This window comes from Eretmochelys imbricata, chromosome 3 (genome assembly GCF_965152235.1).
Source record: "Eretmochelys imbricata isolate rEreImb1 chromosome 3, rEreImb1.hap1, whole genome shotgun sequence".
Taxonomy (NCBI): domain Eukaryota; kingdom Metazoa; phylum Chordata; order Testudines; family Cheloniidae; genus Eretmochelys; species Eretmochelys imbricata.
The window spans coordinates 191,209,555-191,234,474 of NC_135574.1; the positions used below are offsets into that span (position 1 = coordinate 191,209,555).

Sequence of the window (24,920 nt, forward strand, 5' to 3'; positions counted from 1 at the left end):
GCGGAGAGTGGACCAGATGATACGTCTGAGGGAAGGGAGCAGAAGGAGACTCTACCGATTGGAAGGCATGGGATGCACTGTCCTAGGGTTGGGGGTTCCACGACCACCACTCCCAAGAGAAGGAGGCGGGTGGTGGTGGTCAGGGACTCTCTCCTCGGGGGACTGAGTAATCTATCTGCCGCCCCGACCGGGAAAACCGAGAAGTCTGCTGCTTGCCAGGAGCTAAGATTCGCAGATTCGCGATGTGACGGAGAGACTGCCGAGACTCATCAAGCCCTCAGATCGCTACCCCTTCCTGCTTCTTCATGTGGGCACCAATGATACTGCCAAGAATGACCTTGAACGGATCACTGCGGACTACGTGGCTCTGGGAAGAAGGATAAAGGAGTTTGAGGTGCAAGTGGTGTTCTCGTCCATCCTCCCCGTGGAAGGAAAAGGCCTGGGTAGAGACCGTCGAATCGTGGAAGTCAACGAATGGCTATGCAGGTGGTGTCGGAGAGAAGGCTTTGGATTCTTTGACCATGGGATGGTGTTCCAAGAAGGAGTGCTAGGCAGAGATGGGCTCCACCTAACGAAGACAGGGAAGAGCATCTTCACAAGCAGGCTGGCTAACCTAGTGAGGAGGGCTTTAAACTAGGTTCACTGGGGGAAGGAGACCAAAGCCCTGAGGTAAGTGGGGAAGTGGGATACTGGGAGGAGGCACGAGCAGGAGCACGTGAGAGGGGAGGGCTCCTGCCTCATACTGAGAAAGAGGGGCGATCAGCAGGTTACTTCAAGTGCCTATATACAAATGCACAAAGCCTGGGAAACAAGCAGGGAGAACTGGAAGTCCTGGCACAGTCAAGGAATTATGGTGTGATTGGAATAACAGAGACTTGGTGGGATAACTCACATGACTGGAGTACTGTCATGGAGATGTAAGCTGTTCAGGAAGGACAGGAAGGGCAGAAAAGGTGGGGGAGTTGCACTGTATGTAAGAGAGCAGTATGACTGCTCAGAGCTCAAGTATGAAACTGCAGAAAAACCTGAGAGTCTCTGGATTAAGTTTAGAAGTGTGAGCAACAAGGGTGATGTCATGGTGGGAGTTTACTATAGACCACCAGACCAGGGGGATGAGGTGGACGAGGCTTTCTTCCGGCAACTCGCAGAAGTTACTAGATTGCAGGCCCTGGTTCTCATGGGAGACTTCAATCACCCTGATATCTGCTGGGACAGCTATACAGCGGTGCTCAGGCAATCCAGGAAGTTTTTGGAAAATGTAGGGGACAATTTCCTGGTGCAAGTGCTGGAGGAACCAACTAGGGGCAGAGCTCTTCTTGACCTGCTGCTCACAAACTGGGAAGAATTAGTAGGGGAAGCAAAAGTGAATGGGAACCTGGGAGGGAGTGACCATGAAATGGTCGAGTTCAGGATCCTAACACAAGGAAGAAAGGAGAGTAGCAGAATACAGACCCTGGACTTCAGAAAAGCAGACTTTGACTTCCTCAGGGAACTGATGGGCAAGATCCCCTGGGAGAATAACATGAGGGGGAAAGGAGTCCAGGAGAGCTGGCTGTATTTTAAAGAATCCTTATTGACGTTACAGGGACAAACCATCCCGATGTGTAGAAAGAATAATAAATATGGCAGGCGACCAGCTTGGCTTAACAGTGAAATCCTTGTTGCTCTTAAATACAAAAAAGAAGCTTACAAGAAGTGGAAGATTGGACAAATGACTTGGGATGAGTATAAAAATATTGCTCGGGCTTGCAGGAGTGAAATCAGGAAGGCCAAATCACACCTGGAGTTGCAGCTAGCAAGAGATGTTAAGAGTAACAAGAAGGGTTTCTTCAGGTATGTTAGCAACAAGAAGAAAGTCAAGGAAAGTGTGGGCCCCTTACTGAATGAGGGAGGCAACCTAGTGGCAGAGGATGTGGAAAAAGCTAATGTACTCAATGCTTTTTTTGCCTCTGTCTTCACGAACAAGGTCAGCTCCCAGACTATTGCACTGGGCAGCACAGCATGGGGAGAAGGTGACCAGCCCTCTGTGGAGAAAAGTGGTTCGGGACTATTTAGAAAAGCTGGACGAGCACAAGTCCATGGGGCCGGATGCGTTGCATCCGAGAGTGCTAAAGGAGTTGGCGGATGCCAACTGTCATTGGCCATTATCTTTGAAAACTCATGGCGATCGGGGGAGGTCCCAGGTGACTGGAAAAAGGCTAATGTAGTGCCCATCTTTAAAAAAGGGAAGGAGGAGGATCCTGGGAACTACAGGCCAGTCAGCTTCACCTCAGTCCCTGGAAAAATCATGGAGCAGGTCCTCAAGGAATCAATTCTGAAGCACTTAGAGGAGAGGAAAGTGATCAGGAACAGTCAGCATGGATTCACCAAGGGCAAGTCATGCCTGACTAATCTAATTGCCTTCTATGACGAGATAACTGGCTCTGTGGATGAAGGGAAAGCAGTGGACGTGTTGTTCCTTGACTTTAGCAAAGCTTTTGACACTGTCTCCCACAGTATTCTTGCCAGCAAGTTAAAGAAGTATGGGCTGGATGAATGGACTATATGGACAGAAAGCTGGCTAGATTGTCGGGCTCAAAGGGTAGTGATCAATGGCTCCATGTCTAGTTGGCAGCCGGTATCAAGTGGAGTGCCCCAGGGGTCGGTTTTGTTCAATATCTTCATAAATGATCTGGAGAATGGTGTGGATCGCACCCTCAGCAAGTTTGCAGATGACACTAAACTGGGAGGAGTGGTAGATACGCTGGAGGGCAGAGACAGGATACAGAGGGACCTAGACAAATTAGAGGATTGGGCCAAAAGAAATCTGATGAGGTTCAACAAGGACAAGTGCAGAGTCCTGCACTTAGGACGGAAGAATCCAATGCACCACTACAGACTAGGGACTGAATGGCTCGGCAGCAGCTCTGCAGAAAAGGACCTAGGGGTTACAGTGGACGAGAAGTTGGATATGAGTCAACAGTGTGCCCTTGTTGCCAAGAAGGCCAATGGCATTTTGGGATATATAAGTAGGGGCATTGCCAGCAGATCGAGGGACGTGATCATTCCCCTCTATTCAACATTGGTGAGGCCTCGTCTGGAGTACTATGTCCAGTTTTGGGCCGCACACTACAAGAAGGATGTGGAAAAATTGGAAAGAGTCCAGCGGAGGGCAACAAAAATGATTAGGGGATTGGAACACATGACTTATGAGGAGAGGCTGAGGGAATTGGGGATGTTTAGTCTTCAGAAGAGAAGAATGAGGGGGGATTTGATAGCTGCTTTCAACTACCTGAAAGGGGGTTCCAAAGAGGATGGCTCTAGACTGTTCTCAGTGGTAGCAGATGACAGAACAAGGAGTAATGGTCTCAAGTTGCAGTGGGGGAGATTTAGGTTGGATATTAGGATAAACTTTTCCACTAAGAGGGTGGTGAAACACTGGAATGCGTTATCTAGGGAGGTGGTGGAATCTCCTTCCCTACAAGTTTTTAAGATCAGGCTTGACAAAGCCCTGACTGGGATGATTTAGTCGGGGATCGGTCCTGCTTTGAGCAGGGGGTTGGACTAGATGACCTCCTGAGGTCCCTTCCAACCCTGATATTCTATGATTCTAAGTGTAGAGAGATGGAAGAATATTACTTGTGTCCGAAAAGATTCCGCTTATGGTCTCCTCTTTCGGTGTGCCCTTAATGTTTATTTTTCTTCTTCCACAGATATCACTAGTGACCCTGAATGAGGATAGCCATAAAATGTTTTAAGTACCATTCTTCTGCCCTCTTTGATGTAGAAGGGAAAGTGGCCAGGGTCTGCCAAAGTTCCTGTGCTGGGCTGAGCACAGCCCCCACTAATGGGGAGGGCAATCCCAGTTGGAGTTAATTTCAGGATGTCGAAGAGCTTACAGAATATTACCTGGAATCACCAAGGTCTTGGGATCCAGAATCTCTTCAATCTGGGTCAATCTGTTCCAGGAGGTCCTGGAACACTCTTGAAATAATCTGGTGGCAGTATTGTAGCTGTCGTCATTGCCTCAACCAGTGATGACAACTGCTGAAGCACCGCCAGTGCCATCTCAACCTGTTCAAAGAGACTGAAATCTGGCTCCAACATGGAAGGTCTGGTTCATGATTCTGCTAGAACTTTTTAGTAAAAAGTGGGAGGGGGAATCTGCTTTGAGACAGGAGTAAAGGTAATCCCCAGTATGGGCAGGGCAGCATGTTGTACGGGTACTGGCTGGGTTGAGTTTGGCCAGTCCACTGCCACTTGTGTTTCATTTGTGGTGGAGCACTGAACAGGGAGCCCCCAGTATTTTCTGTTGGATCCTCTCCCAAACACAGGGGAGATGGCTCCCTGCTCGATGCTGGTGAGAACAAATGGCCAATGATCACAAGGAGCATATTTCCTTGAACAGAGGTGATAGAGTACGACATGATCTTGGTCCTAGGGGAGCCAGTGCCAACAATAGTCTCTATGCTGAGGATGTCTCAGGTGGGGATACACTCCCTCCAGTATATATGTTGTGGCAGTGATGGGTTCAATCCTTGGCGCTAGAGCTGGAAGGTATAGATGTTGGTGTCAAGATCAGTATCAGGACATTCCTTCTGTGCGTTCTGCCAGCAGAGCTTGTCTTTCTAGTCCTTGAAGCCACAGAGGGCTTTGAGGTTGTGTCTCTGGAAGACTGGTGTTTACGAACCTCCTGCTAAGATAGACCCATGTGATGTTTGGAGCTTTATTTCTGCCTATGCTCTGTCTGGCCCTGCCTCTCAATGACTGCCTATGGTGTTGGGGGAATTGTCCAGGTCTGACAATACTGGACTGGTGTCAAGGCTGCTCGTGCCAGTGGATCTCGGTGCTTTCTTTGCTGCCTTTTTCCGCGACTGGACCACAGTGTGGGCTGCCTTCTCGAGGGGACACTAGCCAAGGGTGGTTTGGTAGTTTCAGTTTCCTCCAAATCAGCATAGACTGCTCTAGTAGAGGCAGTCTGAAACGAAGGTCTATGGACTTCGTTTCTGGAGGAAAAGGAGTGGCAAACTGAACATACATCTGGGATTTGGCTTTCCCCACAGCAATTATGTGGCCATCTGTAAGCAGGATAAGACCGTCACATGAAGAGCAGGGTTTGAATCCAGATATCTTAGGGTCTATCTACACTGCAATGTAAGCCTGGGCTCAGACTCAGGCTTCAGCCCAAACCCCCTCTCCATCTACACACAAATCTCTCAGTCTTGGGCTCAAACCTAGGGTCCTAGGATCCTGCAGGGCTGAAGGGTTTGAGTCCGAGTCAAGCTGGGACCTAGGGTTCGAGCCCTATTGTTTTGCAGTGTTGACGCAGCCCTCCCCTCCCACCCCTCAACTTGAGTCCTGGAAATCCACCAAAAATATTCCACAATCCCATGAGTCAATTTCCTTTGTCCTCTCTAGCCCAAGAATCTCCACTTCACGGAAATGGAAGCAGACCATGTATACCAGCAAATAGCAAAGAGGTTAGCAGTGTTGCAAATTTCCCACCTTGTGACCAGCACAGGGAGCAGAGTAAGCAGCTCAAGACTGAGTAAAGGAAAACCAGGGACCAGAACCACAGGTAACTCACCAACATCATGCTCATTTTATGATGAGTTTGACTGGATGCTGAGCACTGCGCCAAAGCCAGAGCCCTGGTGGTGACCGATGACCTGGTCAGCCAGGATGGTGACCTGTTAGCCCCAGAATCCAGCATGGGGACTGACAGGTGCGAGTGGCAGGCATCAAGTGAGAACAGAGAAGTGACTGTGTTGCTGAAACCGGTTCCAGAAAAGGCTCTGGGGCAAGAGCAGCAACAGAACATCCTGAGGCCTCACTCAGAGGAGCTGTTTGATACCCCCCAAAGAACAGCCCGCTGCGCAGCCTGCAGCAGACATGGAAGGGACAGAAGCCACCCTTGAGTGCAGTAAGTTTCTGGCTCCATTTTAATGTTTATTAATACAGCAATGGGAGGGACTTCCGTTCTATGAACCAATGCAAAAGTTATTAGAAGCCCCAGCTAGCAGCTCATATCAGCTAACAGAGGATTCTATGCCACCAGTATCTCCCCCTCCCCTTCTCCCTCCTCCCTCCCACTGGAGTTCTAAATGGCAACCAGGAAATAAATGCAAACAGTAAAAATGCACTGAAAGTGAATTTTTATTTAAGAAGGTACAGATTTTTGCCAGGGCATGCCTGTTTTTTAAAAATAACCTTACATTGCCATGCCTGTAAGTACACCACTCTATAACCACTCAACGGTGTAATGAGCCGCCTGGAACCAGCGAACTGCAGAGGGGGGAGGTGGAAATGTTTTCCATTTACAAATCTAGTCAATTTCAGTTAAAGGTAGTCCATGCAGTCCATAGGTGACAACATCGTTTATGCCAAATTCAACCGGGGTTTGAAATTCTGTCCAGAAATGTGACAGGGGAGAGGAGGGACGACGAGAAAGACACAGTCCCAGGTGCTGATAGCTGCAAACTTTTCCTGAAGCAGGAACTCCAGATAGGTAATCAGATCAGGGACGGGGGTATTTTCTAAGGCCATCCCAGTTGTTGACCAGCCCACTCCACTCAGAGATGCGTTGTTCAGTCATTATATGTTTGAATACTTCAGCTACATACATGGGAGCTTTCCCACCAGCAGCTTAAAATAACATCTCCCTCTCTGACAATTGGGCACCACAAGAACTATTATGTCCTCCAAAATGCAGAAGGCCTGAAATAGAAAAAACTTTTGTAGCATGGCCACTGATGGCACACACCCCAAACCCACGTAGTTCTTCAATTTTTAGAAAACAAAAAACAGATCTGAATTTTTAACTTACAATTGTCTCAGCACTTCTTTCGCTGAGATGAACCAGGCTGTGTCCAGGGAGCTTCTCTGGTATGAAGCATCCCTCTCATAATATACTGAAGTTCAGTTTTGAAAAGTAACTTTTCTGTGCTCCTGCACTGACCTATTTGAGACAACTACCCTTTGGGTCTTGTCCTGTTCCAGGCCCCATGACCTCTAGTGGCTGCAGTATCTCCACAGCTTGCCCACATGCAGTAGAAGTCTGGACCAACATACCTTCATGGACCATTCCAAGAGGAAGCATTTCCATGATGAACTTATGGCTGAAGCTCTGGAGAGGGTCAACAAGCAGTCCATTACCAAAGAGACAGAGGGACATGGCTAGAGGAAAGGCATAGTGAGAGGCAAAAGGAAAGGTTCAGGCTGGATGCACAGCTTGAGGACAGGGTTTCAGCACGGGAGCAGGCACTTCGCCACCATTCCTGTTCCAGGAACTGCGAAGCAAGGGAAGAGGGCAGAGCTCAGCAGAAAGAACTGTTTGAATGACTCATATCACTAATGGCTGCAAGAGTCAACTGTGCAGTATCCCTAAGCATCTTGGAAAACTCTGTGGCTGGGTGTGGCAATCGGGACAACAAGATCAGCTGGACAGAGCAACTTTGCCCCATGTAGCCCTCCATATTTACCCCATCCTCTTTAGATGCCTCCACCCCCCCCTTGACAGCAAGAGCACAGCAAATAGGGAAGAAAGGGAAAGGAAAACAGAGGTCATGCAATGGTAGGGGTTTTCTGTCATGTACATGGTTTCACTGTTTGCTTTTGTTCATGCACTTTGTTGGTGGTTTTGGTTTGGGGTTTTTGGGGATTTTTTGAAGGTTCTGTTGTTCCTGGTGTTTTGGAGTGGTAATGGCAGATGGCATGCCGGGCAATGGGTTATTGTTGTACTTTTCTAATACATGTTTATAAATAAAGCTTTTTATTTTATCAAAGAAGTGTATATTATCACTACATCACATCATACAATGTGTATTTAAAATAATAAAGGGAAACATATGATCAGGGACAATTAGGAATTAGTATGCAAACACTATTCCTTAATACATTTGTTTACATCAATCCATTCTTCAGTCACTTCCTTACATCAATCCAAACTGTGAATCAATGCCAGACCTCCCACCACGCTACATTTGATAAGTGGTCACGTCATTCATAAGTCGATTGCCATGCAGTCAACCCCCACCCCTCCCCAAGCACTGTAACTCCCCAAAACCTATGAGCCCCATATCCCTGCCACAAAAAGCACATTCATAAAGCTACCATTCTATACCACTGAAAGTGTAATTAACTTCTTTTGCCAGGGTCTCTGAAATCAGAGTACAGTTTCATATACCAAGGAAAAAAGGGGTACTCAGGGTACCCCAGAAAACCATGGGGACACGGACTCCATTTATGACACCATCATTTGGTGGGAATAGTGTCCCAGTCTGTCACAAATATAGACTCCAGAATGGGGGGGAAAAAAAAACCCTGGCATTGTGAACTTTCCCAGTACAACCCACATTGTTATTAATATGTCAACCTCTGTGGTCCATAAGGCCTGCATAACAATGAAGTAGTACCCTTTGTGGTTTATGTACTCATGTGCTCTTTGAGGAGGGCAAACTATGGGCACATGAATTTCACCGATGGCCCTGGTGCAGTTTGGAAACCTCATTCTCTCAAAGCCAGCAGTTACTTCAGGAATATCAGTTATGTCCGCTACTGCGGAGTAAACCATACACCTAATTGCCTCAAAAACCTCAGCCACCATTTTACCCACAGTCAACTTTCCAACATCAACTGGTTGGCAATGGACATGTACCAGTCTGGAGAGGCCAGGTTCTATAGGGTTACAGCAACCAACGAAGCAGGAACATCATCCTCATGCATGCGGTCTTCAAAGTGGAGGGTCCGGGTAAGCTGCTCACAAAGCTCCAGAAATGTAGCTTTCTTCATGTGAAAGTTCTGGATCAACTGCTGGTCATCTCAGCTCTGCAAGATGATGTGGTCCCACCAGTCTGTGTTTGTGACCGTGCTCCAGAAGCACTGGTAATCATAGCACGCATCAGTGGCTGTGGGAAGTATCATAAGCAGCATCAGCCAGTTTGGGTCTGCCGTGTCTGTCTCCTCCGCCTCTTCCTTGTGCTCCATCATAGGCTCTGACAGGTGCCTTTGGTGAGGTTACAAGACGCGATCAAAACGTCCACCAGCACCTGATGGAAGCTCTGCCTGTTTCCTGACACAGGAGTGAAAGCTCAAGCAGGAGAAGTTCTTCAAAAGACACCGTCCTCCACATTGCTGGGTATGGTAGCTGGGAGTGCACATACCAAAATGACTGAATAGCCTGCCAACACATCCTACAGAGCAAAATTTCCTGAAACATGCATGGTGGACAGTCAAGTTTTCCTATAGAGCACCATCGTCAAAGCGCTGGACTGGCCACATTTCGGGAGGGAGTCTGGGATACGGTTGGTTTCACTTGGGCCTGCATGATGCAGTGTGGACTCCAGAACCCCAGGTTCGAGCTCAGGTTAGAAAATTCTTAACATAGGGTTAACAATCTGTGAAGATGCTCAAGCCCTGGGTTCACTAACCCAGGGTCAGCTGACTCGAGTCCCAATAACCCTGGGCTTACATTGCAATGTAGACATACCATTAGAGTCCGTCACGATGCATGGCAGTTAGTATTACACACCTGACCCCACTGTACAGGGGGTTTGTTGAACCAGGTCATGGTTTGGGGTTTTTTTGTTTTTTAAATTGAATTTGATTGTAGATTTTTGAAAAAAGGGGAACAAATTCTTCACAAGATGGTTTTGAAAATGAAGAGTAGCAAACACTAAAGACAGTAGCAGAATACACACCACGGAGCTCTCTCTCACTGCCAGGGGCAGCAAAAGGGAACTATCAGATGGTCATGGCCACTCTGCCTTTTATGCCCTCACATGTGAGCATGAGGCAGCATGCGCAGGCCCAGCAGCCACTGCTATTAAAAAGACTCCAATCTCACATGCTTGAGGCACATGCGTACTACAGTGGAATCCAAATTGACACATTCAAAGAACTAAAAATTATTATAAATAATTATGTTTCTAATACACTATATATAGATTGCCAAAAATTAGATGGGCTTCATCAATGCAAGTGAAATATTTATATAATTTATATCATAATAAATATTTGCATCTTTCTTGTTTTATTTAAATAGTTCCTCAACTAGTTCTAGAACATTATTATTTACTACATCAGCAGCACAAAACACAACTTTCACTATGAGAAATTCAGCCTGGATACTTCATAAGAACAGTACCACTTTTGGTCTTAATATGTGCAACACTGTACATAAAAGACAATGTAAAGTACAGTAACCGAAAGTGAAATACCACCAATGATTAAAAATGTGTTTCATAAGCAAGCTCAACTATTTCTCGTCTTCTTTTTTTTTTTTTTTAAACAGTTTCCAACATGTTTAGTAGCTTTTAATATTTATGACAAGTGTTTCATATAAACATTTTGGGCCAGATTCTGACAGACTCTTACATATGTGCAGAGAAAGGTGGGGGGGAGAGGAAAAAGTACTCAAAAAAACTCCTCACTCTCTTTGCACCCCACACACAAGCCTTGTCATAAATCACATTTCCTGACTTCGTAGTGCAGCGACTGGTCTCTGATAGTGTTCTGGTGGGCAACCACCACCCAAAAGGAACATGGTCCTGTTCTCCTTCTGCATTAGTCTGCAAGGCAAGACCAGTATGCCAGGACTAGCATGCTACACCCAGTGAAAAGGTGTAGTAGCAGGCATGGAGGAATTCTACCAGCTGCTACAATTATATCATTATGGACTTTATCATTCCTGTGTGGCAGTTTCATGCTGGAATGGTATGGAGTTGTCACATCCCAGACATCTCCAGGGATCTCCAGGAGAAATTTTGTTTCCAGAAGGCTTATTTCCATTGGGATCGCCCCATCCAGTAGATAGTTTTACACCATCCCAACCCAGAACTGTGCCTAATGGGCATGACAGAACCTTTAATGATGTAATTGTGATGAATGACTTATTTTATTTTGTCTCTGATTTGTTACTGTTTGTATGCACTGTAAGTTATTTATTATTTAAAAGTATCTTCCACTACAGAATAGCCACAAGCTATTTGTATTATCAGCATTAAAATCCCCCCTTCCCCACCCCCCAGCTTTTTTTTTTTTTTAAATCGTAGAGAGAAAGCGTATTTGTGAAATTCAGGACGCTAAATTTTCATCTTTCATAAATGGAAATACTTTCAGAGGAGACCTTAAAAACAGAGGTCCTGTCTGGCACACATGAACATTAAAGATCTCATGGCACTTGTTGCAAGAACAGAGGTTTGCATCAGTGAACTCAATCAAAATTTTCACATGCATATCCACACAGGCCCTCCCCACAGGATACTGTTCATCAGTGTATCAACTGGTTGCTAACGTCCACTTCAAATATGGTTACGTTTCTGAGGTGCTTTATGGTGTAAGAACACCTTAAGAATCTATCAGGGAGAGATGTTCTATCATCTACAGCATATTATATGAATATAAGATAGATTATATCATGACATATTTCTAATCAAAATGAATATGTTGTTAAGTCTGTGAAGATTATCATGTACTATGCATTTATTATTACTAAAGGTAAACATCACAAAGACCTATTCTGATTTACCTACCTAAACAAATTATTATTTAACACATTTCATTTATGGCCAGAGTGAGAAAACCCTGTAGACATGCACGGGCAGTAGGGGGTGGACAGAAGCAGCCTGCATTTTCTTTGTGGCCTCTCATCGATCCCCTACCCAGAGAAATTAGAAAACAACCCACATAACTGCAGTCCTTGCCAGGGGGCATAGAGAGGAGTCACAATCATAGTCCATTCCTCTCCACAACAGATGAAGAAGAGGAATGCAAGCATTAAGAAGTGGGGCATCACTCACAGTCCCCCATGCACCTAAAAACTTTGAGACCTATAGTTATTAGAGCTCTCACTAGAGTGGACTTCTGCATTGCCTCCAATACAGCGTTGTGATTTAATGCCACTTCATGATCAATACCTCTCACTAAATAAGGATATTAAGGATATTAAGATATAGCTAAAAACGTACAGAGAATTAACTTAATTTTAGGGAAGAAGGGAAATTGTAGCATGATGTCCATACTTACCTCTGAATTTGAGCCACCATCATATGCACTGGTAGCCAATCGGGCCAAGTTGCATAAATGTTGAAACAGATTCAGACCAGTCATACTAATAGTTTCAGGTTTTAGCTGTGGCATCTAAATAAAATAAACATGCCTTAGTATGAAAAGAAAATTGACAATGATACAGATGACAATGATTTCAGGGCACTTATTCTCTCAAAACACACAATAACTTCACTACCACCACAAAACAGACTTTAAAATTATAAGGTCAGTAAAGTTTTGTTTTAGCAAAAGATGTGAATCTCTTTGTACAGACAAAGCCACCAATGATGACAATCCTCCCCAATGGACCCCCCTTGAATTGGTGCTGGAAACTGTTTAGACTGGACAACATTTTCAGCACTGTAACATTAGCACTTAAACTGTTGTCATCAACAGGATAATTTGCTAACATACCTGACTCTTCAGGGTTTAAAAACAACTAGGGTACCTATGGACAATGGAATTGCATACCAAGATGTAACAGTCTTACTTTATATAATTAGCAGAGTACATAGAAAAAAAGATAATACATGGCCTACTGTAAGTTCCATTACAGTATGACCATTACCACATAAAACTAATTGATATATATTGTAAGTTTTGCTGAAGGTGAATGAAACAATTTGCTAAAGTGCAGGACTTGTTGGAGTACATTCTGATTTGCACATAGAAGTGTGGCTAAAGAATTCTATGTATCAAAAGAAGGGAAAAATTCTACTTTTCAGCCTTGTATTTGTAATTTCCAAGTATATCATCAGGGGAATCAGAGTAACAGCCGTGTTAGTCTGTATTCGCAAAAAGAAAAGGAGTACTTGTGGCACCTTAGAGACTAACCAATTTATTTGAGCATCTGATGAAGTGAGCTGTAGCTCACGAAAGCTCATGCTCAAATAAATTGGTTAGTCTCTAAGGTGCCACAAGTACTCCTTTTCTTTTTGCATCAGGGGAATATAATTTTATTTTACTGGATTGAAGTAACATGGTTCAAATTAAACGCTCCATCCTGGACACGAAATCTTTAGTTATCAATTTGATTATCTGAGAAAACATACTTCCTACTTTACAAACTGAAGAGAGAGGGAGTGAGAAGTCTAATGTAAAAATAGATTAAATTGGGGGGTTAAGAAAAGGGAAATTACATTCTCCCCCTTCTCCCACCCCCTACTTAAATAAAGAGGGATACACAATCCATGCTGTATACCAAGGAAGAAAAGGGACAGAAAGTCACTAGCAAAAAAGGTTTTCAATGGCTGATTACTATGCAATTAGTAATCCTGCTCCATGTGATAAACCAGAATAGTCACGGTTTTAGCAAAGGGAGCGGGTGTGTCAGAAAGAAGGGTGGCAGACAACAGGTATCTTCCCTCAAAGTCAGTGGAGCAGTAACAGTCGATTTGCAGCCACTACTAAAGTCCTAAGCTCTCTGCTGCTCCTGTGCCTCCACTCCACAGAAGGCAAGAACAGTAGATCCATATACTGGCAAACCTCCCCTTCCCGCAGCTTGGCTCTGGTCTGTCCCAAAACCCGACTCCATCGAGATGCACAGAGAGACACTGCCGACTAGAAATCTAAGACAGGCAGAGGGGATGGGATGGACACCGGGATGGGATGGACACCTGAATAGGATTCCCCTCCACCTCACAATGCAGAAGAATAGTTCCATTGCACCTGGCACCTACCATTGCTGCAGAAAGGGCAGGATTTCCCACAGAAGTAACTTTAAATATATTAAAATCACTTTGATACAGAAAAAAAAATTTAAACTCGAATGAAGTTCAATTAAAAACTGTTTTCATATACCTTTTCTAAGAAAAGATGCTTGTAGGTTTCCATTCCCATAGCATGCTGATCTTTACTTCGTACTTGATTTAAGAACCAGTGTAATGCATCATCATAGCACTCAGAATCTTCTACTAAACAATGCCATAAAATGTCGACTTGTTCTAAACTCAACCCTAGAAATAAAATGTTGTAAATGCTTCTTTATAATGTCATATAAATTTGCATATTCTATCTAAAACAGGACAAGAGGTAGAAAAGGCATAAAACCCTTTGTCAGGATGATAAGTTTTAAAAATATGTCTAGCAGCAGAACCACCTTTTATCTCCCATATGTAGCAATCAACGGACAAGCATCTCTCTCTCTGGCATTTTTGTGCAGCGTGGAACTGAGTAGTTGCCATGGCTTTTTGTCCTTGATGATGTGAATATCCATACAAACACACCCAGGATTTCATTCCTATCAAACCGCAGGAGGTTTCTCACTTTATACATGTGTTTAGACACATTCTGGACTTCATTTTTGACTTGGAAATGGAGCTAGTGGTTAAGAATTATATATCACGATTTGATTGTTACCTTCTTCAAGGGGAGATCAATAAGCCACTTAGCTCTCATCAAAGCACTGGACTTCATTGGTTTGCACTCAGAAACTGGTGTTCCTGGTTAGGCTGCAGATTTCTTCAAGGGAGAACACTGTGGACTATTTTATCAATGGCATTGTAGGACATTATACTAATTTTTGCCCTTGACTATTGATATTATGGCTCCTAAATACCCCTCTATTTGTGCCATTCTGAGGTCACCTTGATTCAGAGACAACCTATAACAGATGAACTCTAAGGGGAAAGAGTCTAGCGTGCCATTGGTGGAAACTGAACTTGGAGTATGACCAACTGAGGCACAGAGAAATTGTGAGGTTCTGTGCCATACTGACAGCTAAGTAACCTTTCTTTTCTTACATCATGGTACCAATGAAGTCTTGATCAGCACAACAATTCTAAAAGTGAACAGTCTATTTATCCACAAGAACTCACTCACAATTAATATTTTCTCTATTTTAGGAATTTTCTATCTATTGTACTGCATGGACAAAATCATAGAGATTATGGCAGCACAGCCATACCAGCAGGTGGCAATAATAGTAATATCGTCTTGAATTTTGGTTACTTTTGATCATGCAGATTCTGGAGGTACTTGGAAAGCTGCAGCCTACACACTGTTGGCTGGAACTACATGGCTACTAAAAGCATGATTTGACAAAAATGAGTGGTTGACTAAGTATCGCTTGTTACTGACAGTCTCACTAACTACTATCTTATCTCTAACTCTAATCTTTGTGGCAAAGCAACTGCAGAACCACCTAGAGTCCTCATATTTTCTTCACCCCTGTAAACTGGTATTAGGCCTGGGGATGATACAGACCTTCTATGTTGGTAGCAGTAGATTTTACATTTAAAAAAATCAAATTAGTTTAAATTAAAACAAAGTTAACTTTAGGAGAGTGTACTACTAAACCTGCAGAAGCCTGAAGGATTAGTTATGCTATGCAGCAGATCTTATCATCCATCAGAGGCTGCCTCATCCAAACACGATAAACAGAGTACTGGACAGCCAAGTGGGATATCTGGAGTATTTTTAATGCTTAATCTTGACTGTTCATACTAGAAAAGAAATTACTACAGGAATTTCTAGGCTTATTCACTATTTGGAAGCCGTAGCATGTTCTTACTGTTCATTTTCATTTGCTGTTGTGTATGGAGTTGCATTTTCTTTGGTGCTGTTAGAAAGAGAAGGCCAATAATTAGTATATCTCCCTTCCTCTCTTTCTTGCTGCTGAAACACCTTGTTCACGTCTGACCAGGTGCTTCTAATGTGCTCATCAGCAAGTTCCAACAAAATTATGCAATACAATTAATTAGACCGAATGATTATTCTCCAGCCTTTCCTTATGTTATCACACGGAAGTGGAAGTTTATTTAATTAATTATTGTGATTGTATTAATTTTCTTCAGGGAAGTAGTGCCAACACTTCAATCTCATATTCCAGATTCTCTTTGTATGCATCTGTTTCCAGCTGCCACATTAACTTCTTGGTTTTGCTATACTGTAATAGTGTGCAAGTATTCTGTGAAGTGCTCCTTGATCTCAATCTTCTATTGAAAATCGAACTTTGCTGCTAAATAAATTCCCCCCAGGCCTGCTTTTCCTCTGAATGGATACATGAGCAGCATGTTTGTCCTTCATACTTAATCCAGTCACGTATACTTTAGTTTAAGTGCCATAACTTCATTAGAATCAGTGTTCACTGATTGTTGTTCTAACTCAATAAACTAATGTCATTACAGGAATTAAATTTGTATACTGATCATTTTCATTCTAAAATATTATTTAATTGTCCCCAAATATTACCATTATTTAGCACACAAGACATTATTCCAGAAAACCATTTGTAAGCTACATTATTAACACACAAAAATAAAAAACATTTTTGCACTCATATTGCACTTTCCATCCTGTAATCACTGGGCAGCAGGATATGGAGTGACCTGGCCCCAACCCACTTGGCTCGTGCTGGGGGGCGGTTTCCCCCTGCCCCCCAAGCCAGCTCCTGCCCCCCACAGACCTTTGGCGCAGCCCCCCTCTGCCCCCCTGCGGAGACCTGAGGACACACACACCGCCACAGGGGGGCTGCATAGGGCACCACAATGTCTAGGGACGGCCCTGCCCATTTGTAAGAAAACTGACGCTCAGTGAAGTTAAATGACATGACCAAGCGAAGCTGGGAATAGAATCCAAAAGTTCTGATCTCCAGTTCTGTGCTTTACCTACAAGACTGTCCTCCGCTTAAAGTACAGCATTTTAGATTAACCTTTGATATTGTGATTTTAAAAAAAATATGGTCATATTAATTCAAAAAATAATCAGATTGTTAAAATATAGATGTGTTTAATTGTAAAATTCAAGGGATATTAATTATCAGGTAATATAAAAAAAACTTACTGAAATGATCTGGTGATCCAAGAGTTGAAAAAACACATGTCAAAAACTGAAGACGCACTTGAACTTCTGCACTGTGGCTGTACCTACATGTGAATATTTTTTTTTTAAATAAAACATATTTTTAATTCATTTGCAAATGTTTAATTACTTATATCAATCCTTCTCCATCCCTACACACACACACACACACAAACTTGAGCAAACATAAGAACATAATTTCTCATTAATTTTTTAAAACTACTTTCAAAACTTCAAACTAAGTTCAAAAAGTAATGTAAACCCCACTCATACAGATTGTAGAACAATACAAAATAATAGGAAAAAGAGAACAGGGGGGCAATAGGTGAGTTTTGTGTGTACTTTATGCACCTTTAGTAGGAGCTGTATCTGCTTAGCACCATGCAGAATGGCGCCTTCACTAAGTTTCTAATACACCTGCAAAATGCTCAGAAATGTCTGAGCTTCCAATCATTGCATAAAGATGAATTACTCTTCTTTCAGCAATCTTTGCAAGTGCTGCCTAGAAATTTAAACTATATTCCCCACCTATTATGAGATGCAGGTTTAATGAACGTAAATGAGAAGAATGGAACAATATATGACCTAATTTTCAACAATGAACTATTTCAGATAAAAAGCTAAATTTTCAGTCAGCTTCAAACCAGCCTTTAAAATTGTAACTAATCGCACAGATCTCTAACTATGGGATTTGCATGTGCAGATGAAGGTTTTTGTGAAGCTGAAAATTAGACCCTAATTGAAAGCTAAACTTTTCAAATGTGGATGCCTAAAGTTAGGCACCTATATCAATATATAGATACATAAATAAAAGTGACCTGATTTTCATAGATGCAGAACTTGTGAGTTGCAAGTGCTCAGCACTGCTATAAATTAGGCAACTTTTAACTGGGTTTAAAAATAGACGTAGGTACCTACTGTTAGGCACCCAGATTAGAAAATGGGCACTAAAGTTTTAGCACTTGAAGCTAACTGTACTGTCTTAATGAGATTTTATAGCAGAAGGAAAATTAGTAGAAACACCTTAAAGGTTTTTAAATAAACTAATTTAGATGCCTTTGATCAATTTCTGTAAAAAAATCTTTACCTTATATCAGTAAATGTAAACATTCAAAGCAATAATGATTAATAAGGATCACTCTTAGAAAGAATTAAAAAGATTAACGTGTTTTTAAAATTAAAGGCAGATATGTAACATGCTAATATGAGACACAAAGGATGATCTTATTAAAATCAGTCTATAAATATTTGGCTGAAGACATAATACGGTTGCAGCAAGTCTTCCTACTGCTCATCTTTCTTGCACCTACATTTCCCCAACAAGAGTTATTAATTATTATAATAAAAAGAGAATTGTCTCAGAAGAAATTGCCATAAGGACAAGAACAGAAAATTTAGTTTAAAATTATATAATTATATTCAATACTCACAAAATCAGATGCATACACTATACTTACAATGCATGTTTATGTCGTCCTTCCCTCACTGCTTGAATGTAGTGTATCAAATTATCAAAGAAGAGTTTCATCATATTAAGTTCTTTTTCTGCCCACCTGTGCAATTTAAAGGGAAAAAATATTTTGCTTAAGTGAGAAATATGTTGTAGGAAAATTCATATGCAAATTAACAAAGCTAACAATGCACTTTCCATATGCCTGGAGGTGTGCCTCATCACTTATAGAATCTTGAAAAGTCTCCACTATGTTTCTCTGCTCTGTCTTCTCACCCTTAAGGCTCCATAGTGTGGCCATCATTTTCTGGCCTAGGACTAACAGATGGAACTTCCTTCAGAGCCCATCAACACTGCTCTTTAAGGCTCTGATTCAGCAAAGTATTTAAGTGTCTAACTTTAAGAACATCAATAGCAGTTCCAATGACAAACTATATTTTAGCCAAATATTTATAGACCAATTTTAAGATCTTCAATGGGACTACTCACATGCTTAAAAGTTAGTATGTGTTTATGTACTTTGCTGAATAAAGGTCTAAATGGCAACAGGAGTTGCTGATGAGTGACATAATGCACTACCCTTCCAAAAAATCCAGCTGTGCTTCCTCTGCAGCACTCAAAACTTCTGCCAGTTCAGGGACCAAAAACTGAACCTGATTTTCCCCTAAGGCAGAACAGCACTACACAGCCTCGACTTTTCATCAGGAACTAAAGACATCAAACTCATTTCATATAGGCCACCAGATGGTAATGACTTTGAGTAATAATCAGTCTGAGACTTGGACCAAATTTGAATGTGTTATCTAGATGTAAAAGGCTCTTTATCCTATCAACAGCCCTTTGGCAATCATCACTTTCCTTTTTTTGGGAGGTGTAGGTGAGAGAAGGTATTTTTACTTACATTGTTATCCAATGTGTATCATAACTGCTCCCAAATTGCTGAAAGGTACCAAATAACTTTGGAAGAAGACGAAGTGAAACTACTACAGATCTAAAGGGAGGAAAAAAGAAATAACTGGAATATGATTTTGTAAATTAAAATCACTGACAGTATTTAAAGTTATTGTCAAGGGTGCATGCGCTTCACTGACAAATTCACTTTCAATTGAAAGTATTGGGCAGATTTGGGTGAAGTCCACCTTTGTATGTACCCTCTCATGAACACAATTTGGAGTGTGAATATTATAAATATTTATAAATAATAATACTTTACGTACAATATTGCTCTCAAGTACAAAATAAAATAGTATTCACTTTGTTCATTCTAGAAGTCTGATATTTCAAAAGATTATGCCAAATACACATTCATTAATATATTGGATTATCATGCTGAGAGGATATATATTTTCTTTTGAAATTTTAGCAAAATAGGTCCAGTTTTAAGCACATGAAATGTATGTAAACAGAATTATATCTGCCCCAAACTGCCAATATAGTAACATTAAATATGTATATGTAGGCTGTGGGTGCACACCTGAGGAGCAGGCAAAAAACAAGGCTAATTGCTGAAAACTTCAACAACCCAAGAAGTGCCCCAATGGCCTAATGTTGCACACTGCTGTTTGGTGTGCTGAATTATATTTCATTTTTAAAAACAATTATAAGAGGTTTATATAATGTGTCTAATACTAAAAAAAACCAGTTCCTAATAAAAATGGTAACAGAACATAACAGGGAAGTGATTGCAGCCATTGTTTCCCTACAGCTTGGTCACCTATTTCACCTGAATTAGTTTTTATTTATGCTGAGCTTCAGACAGTAGAATATAAATCAATAATGTGCTAGACTTACATGCCTAGGACATACAGCACCACTGCAGATCCCTAGTTGGAGCAAGGAATGGCCCAGAGGATCTCCATTTACATACTGAAGCTAAAATAATTCTCCATTTAAGCATCTTATTTGATATCTTTGCAGTGGATCTGCTTGACGAATTTAGCTCTAAGAATGAAATCACCGACCCTTAACTGGTTTGTTAAGGGCCCTAGATAGTCAGATCTATGGCTGTGTTTGTGTCATAACCACATCTGTCATGACAAATACTATGCACCATAAATCATGGTGTTAGTAAATCAGTTAGCCCACTATGAACAAGATTCCGCTATGAAGTTTTATCAGTTTGGTTCTGGATTAGCATATTGGAGATTAACCTGTTTCTTTAAGTAGTTTAAACTATTAATTATTACAAAGCTATTTCAAATAATTTTTATTACAAAATAAAAGTTATTTTGCACAAAATAATGTGAGCCTGAACTTCATAATGTCTCCCAGGACAAGCAACCAGCCTTAGTCACCCTCATGAAAAATCCAGTTTCAGAAACTCAATTAGATCAGGGTTTTGACCAAATTGGAATGAGACGTGGTCCAAAAAGTGCTAAATGTTTCTTCTGAGTTACAGGCATGCAGGTTCTCTCTCAAAACTATGAAGAGGACTGAAGTCTAAAAAGATTTGTTGGCACTGCGAAGGTCTAAATCTCTTCTATGTTAGCCATAGTTAAAAGCACCAAAGGTTTATTAAGATAACTCTGCAGTCAGCAAACTTGTCCTGCCTCAGTAAAAACAGGCTGTGTGCTTCATCTTCTTCTGGTTTGCTTAAGTGGGTCTAGGTCTTCTAAGTGTGCATATATAACTCCCATGAAAGTTAACCAAATTTACTAATATCCCCTGAGGCGAAAATAAGCATATAAGAATGTAACTAAATATATACACACATATCAATTTAAGGAAGACGTATAAAAAAGAGGAAGTTATTTACTGTAACTGGAGCTTCTTCGAGATATGTGGTCTCTATCTGGATTCCAAACAGAGGTGCGCATGCGTGCCATGCACCAGAGCCAGACCTGTTCATAGTACTATCGGTTCACCCACGCATGTCATGCGTCAGGCACAGAGGTGCAGCCGAGGCTTTAAGAAGCTGCGCGGGTCGACGCTGATCCACTTCCCTCTTACCCAGCAACAGAGGAGCCCGATACAGAGGGGAAGGAGGGTGGGATTGGAATCCAGATAGGGACCACACTTCTTGAAGAACCTCCAGTTACAGCAAAGTAGTCTTCACTTCAAGTGCTGGTCCCTATGTGGATTCCAAAGGCAGAAGAGTAGTGAGCAGTGGTCAGGAAAGAGGGGGATGTGAGGACTATCAAAAAGACCAAGTCTGTATGACATCGTGACTGACTGCAGCATCCATCATTGTGGAGGGAGCAATGGCATAATGAGTGGCAAAAGTGTGGATGGAGGACCAAGTGGCAGCTTGACATATGCCTTGCCATGGAATGTCCACGAGGAAGGTGGACATGGCAGTGTCTGCCCATGTGGAGTGGACCATGATTCCTAGTAGGAGCAGAGTGCCCGATAGGTCATTACTGGTCTCCATGCAGCGAGACATCCACTTGGAGAGACGTTGCAAAGAGAGGGCAGAGCTGCGGCGACACTCCACGATGGCGACAGAGAGCCGAGGGGGTTGGGCGGAAGGCACGGGTGTGATGGATATAAAAGGTTAGCATCCGACAAACATCAAGGGAGTGGAAGCAGCGTTCCATGGGCAAGGCGTGGGATTTGGAGTAGAAGACTGGGAGGCGTATACTTTGGTTGAGGTGGAAAGAGGAAGCCACAATGAGCAGAAACGTGGGGTGTAGACATAAGGAGACTTTGTCCTTACGGAAGATGGTGAATAGGGCTGGGGGTCCATCATAATGGTTGTCAGTTCACTGACATGGCATGCAGAGGTGATTGCCATCAAGATGATGACCTTCATGGAGCGGTGGGTGAGGGAGCAGGTGGTAAGGAGTTTGAAATGGGATTTGGTGAGGGTCAAGAGGACGAAATTGAGCTCCCAAGGTGGGGCGGGCTATTGCACAGGGGAAAAACATTGAGGAGGCCCCAGAGGAAGCAGGAAGTTGTTGGGTGAGTAAAGATGGAGAAGCTATCCATGGGTGGGTGGAAGCTATCCATGGGTGGGAGGAAGGCACTGAGTACAGCTAGGTGAACACAGACAGAGGAGTGCGCTAGGCACAATTGGCGGAGATGGAGGAGGTAGTCCAGGAGAGTAGAAATGGAGACAAACTCTGCTGGGCTGTGGTGGTGGCATGCCCAGGCAGTGAAGCAATGCCACTTAGCAATGAAACAGATGTGAGTGGTTTGGAGCCTGCTCTTAGTGAGGATGTTACGGACGGGCACAGAGTAGGCCTGGTCTACACGTGATCCCCAACCAAATACCAGGCTGTAAGGTGAGGAGAACATGGATTGGGGTTTGCAGTTGTCTGCAGACTTGCATCAGGAGATTCAGGATTGCGGGGTGAGCAGAGAGGCGGAGAAGGTTGCTGTACCACTATTGGCGAAGTCAGGAGAGAGCTACAAGGATTACCATTGCCCAGTCCCAGTGTACCTTGTTTAAGACCTGGGGGAGAATGGGAGCAGGCGGGAAGGCGTAGAGAAGATCCGAAGTCCAGGGAATGAGAAGGGCATCGCCCTAAGAGCCCGGCCCAGCCCCACACCCCTTTAGGAGTAGAACAGTGGAACCCTTGCAGTTTATTGGTGTTGTGAGGAGATTCTAGCACAGCGTGCCTGTAGCAGAGAGAAGACTCACCGGCATGGCTCCTCCTGCTGGTCGACTGGGAATTAGCTCTTTTCCAGCCTCTGAGTGCCCTCTGCTGGCCAGTGTCTCACCTGCCTGTTGATGTATATGATTGCTGTCATGTTGTCTGACAGTATTTGAACACGGGGGGAGCAGAAGCAGGGTAGAAATGCTTGACAGGCAAGGCGGACTGCTTGGAGCTCTAGTGGGGGAGGGATAGCTCAGTGGTTTGAGCATTGGCCTGCTAAACCCAGGGTTGTGAGTTCAATCCTTGAGGGTGCCATTTAGGGATCTGGGGCAATTGGGGATTGGTCCTGCTTTGAGCAGGGGGTTGGACTAGATGACCTCCTGAGGTCCCTTCCAACCCTGATATTCTATGATTCTATGATGTTGATGGGCATCTGTGCTTTTCGTGGTGACCAAAGGCCCAGTGCTGTGCAGTCGCCAAGATGGGCGGCCCAGCCCACCAATGTAGCATCTGTGATAAGGGTGGCGGTGGGTGTGGGGGGTGTAAACAGTAGCCTGCTAGGACTGTGGATGGGTTGCACCACCAGCCAAGGGAAGCTAACAGAAGGGGGGAGGACGAGCAATTCGTTCAGTCAGTCTGACTGCGAATCTTAGACAGTACGGAGCCAGTGTTGAAGGAAATGCATATAGAGGCAGGCACATGGTGTAATAGCAGTGCAAGCCGCCATGTGGCCCAGAAGGGAGAGTCACTGACGGATGTGTATGTGCAGACGGAGTCAGAGCATCACAATAAGGGAAATGAGGGTGACGAAGCAGTCCTTGGGAAGAAAGGCATGGGTCGCAACAGAGTCCAGCTGTGCCCCTATAAAAGTAAGCGTGCGGGTAGGGACAAGGATCAACTTTTCCTTGTTGATGCAATATCCAAATTGTGGAGGAGGGTGCATAGAATCAATACGGTGGTAAGGAGGTGGAAGCGAGAAGGTGCTACGAGAAGCCAGTTGTCCAGGTAAGGAAAAAGGGTATGGCCCTGTCGGCACATGTTGGCAGCCACAATCACGAAGACCTTTGTGAAGAGGTGGGGGGGGGGGGTTTGGTGGTAGCAATCCCTAAGGGAAGGATGCACAATTGATAATGGGCACCGCCCATTATGAAGTGAAGGAATTTGCGGTGAGTGGGGTGGAGGTCTGTGAAAGTATGCATCTTTCATATCGAGAGCTGCGAACCAAGCTCCATGGGAAAGGGAGGGGATGATGAGGGGAAAGGTGACCAACCGGAATCGAAAGCTGTGAATAAACTTGTTCAGGGATCAGAGGTCCAGGATGGGGCAAAGATTATTCCCTTCCTTTGGAATGAGGAAACAGTGGAAACAGAAGCCACGGCTGTGATAGCATCATGGAACAGGTTCTATGGCACCCTTGTAGAGGGGCATTGTGGAGAAAATGGTCTTGTGAAAGGACCGGAGGGTGGCCAGAAGGGAAGGAAAGGAATGGAATTTGATGAGGTAGCACTGATGGATGATGTCCAGCACCCAACAGTCGGAAGTGATTTCCGGGCAAAGGGGGCAAGACGACTCCCAAAGACGACTTGTGGCGAGACAGGAGGGTCCAGGGAGGGTACGCAGGTCTTGAGGGTTGTTTCGATGGTCAGTGAAAGGTAGAGGTGGAGGAAGAGGAATGTCGGGGTTGTTGAGAGCGAGGGCAAGGTGAGTCAAATGGGGGTATGGTTGGTAAGTGGTCCATGGGCATGGGCGGAGGGGTGGACGTTGTTGTCAGCGGGTGGAGGCTGGAATATCGATGCCCAGGGAGCGAAGTGTAGCTCACATGTCCTAAAGGGAGTGAAAGGACTCATCCATTTTGTCACTGAATAATTTATTATCGAAAGGAAGGTCTTAGAGTCATCTGGACCTCTTTAGGGAAGCCGCTAGACTGGAGCCAAGAGTCGCAGTGGAGGACTATGCCAGATGCCAAGGAGCAAGATGCAGTGTCTGCAGTGTCAACCCCACCCTGGAGCATGACCTTGGCTACCAGTCTGCCCTCATCTGCAATCCTGCTGGCGGTCTAGTGGAAGAGAATCTTGGACGTCTGCCAGTTTGGAGTAGGACAGAAA

The 24,920-nt window shown here is 43.6% G+C and overlaps 1 protein-coding gene across 4 annotated transcripts in view; it reads right to left on the reverse strand.

Moving 5' to 3' along the window:
* USP34 (ubiquitin specific peptidase 34) overlaps positions 1-24,920 on the reverse strand; it is a 274,188-nt gene that overhangs the window by 152,363 nt on the left and 96,905 nt on the right. For 3 of the 4 annotated variants that reach the window (XM_077813985.1, XM_077813988.1, XM_077813984.1), the window contains 6 exons: positions 19,179-19,268; positions 18,285-18,380; positions 16,810-16,892; positions 15,539-15,586; positions 13,828-13,982; positions 12,004-12,117 (listed from right to left, as the gene is read on the reverse strand). In XM_077813985.1, the coding sequence (XP_077670111.1) occupies positions 12,004-12,117; positions 13,828-13,982; positions 15,539-15,586; positions 16,810-16,892; positions 18,285-18,380; positions 19,179-19,268 (586 nt within the window). The remainder of the gene's footprint in view (positions 1-12,003; positions 12,118-13,827; positions 13,983-15,538; positions 15,587-16,809; positions 16,893-18,284; positions 18,381-19,178; positions 19,269-24,920) is intronic. The other variant, XM_077813986.1, reaches the window with a different exon arrangement.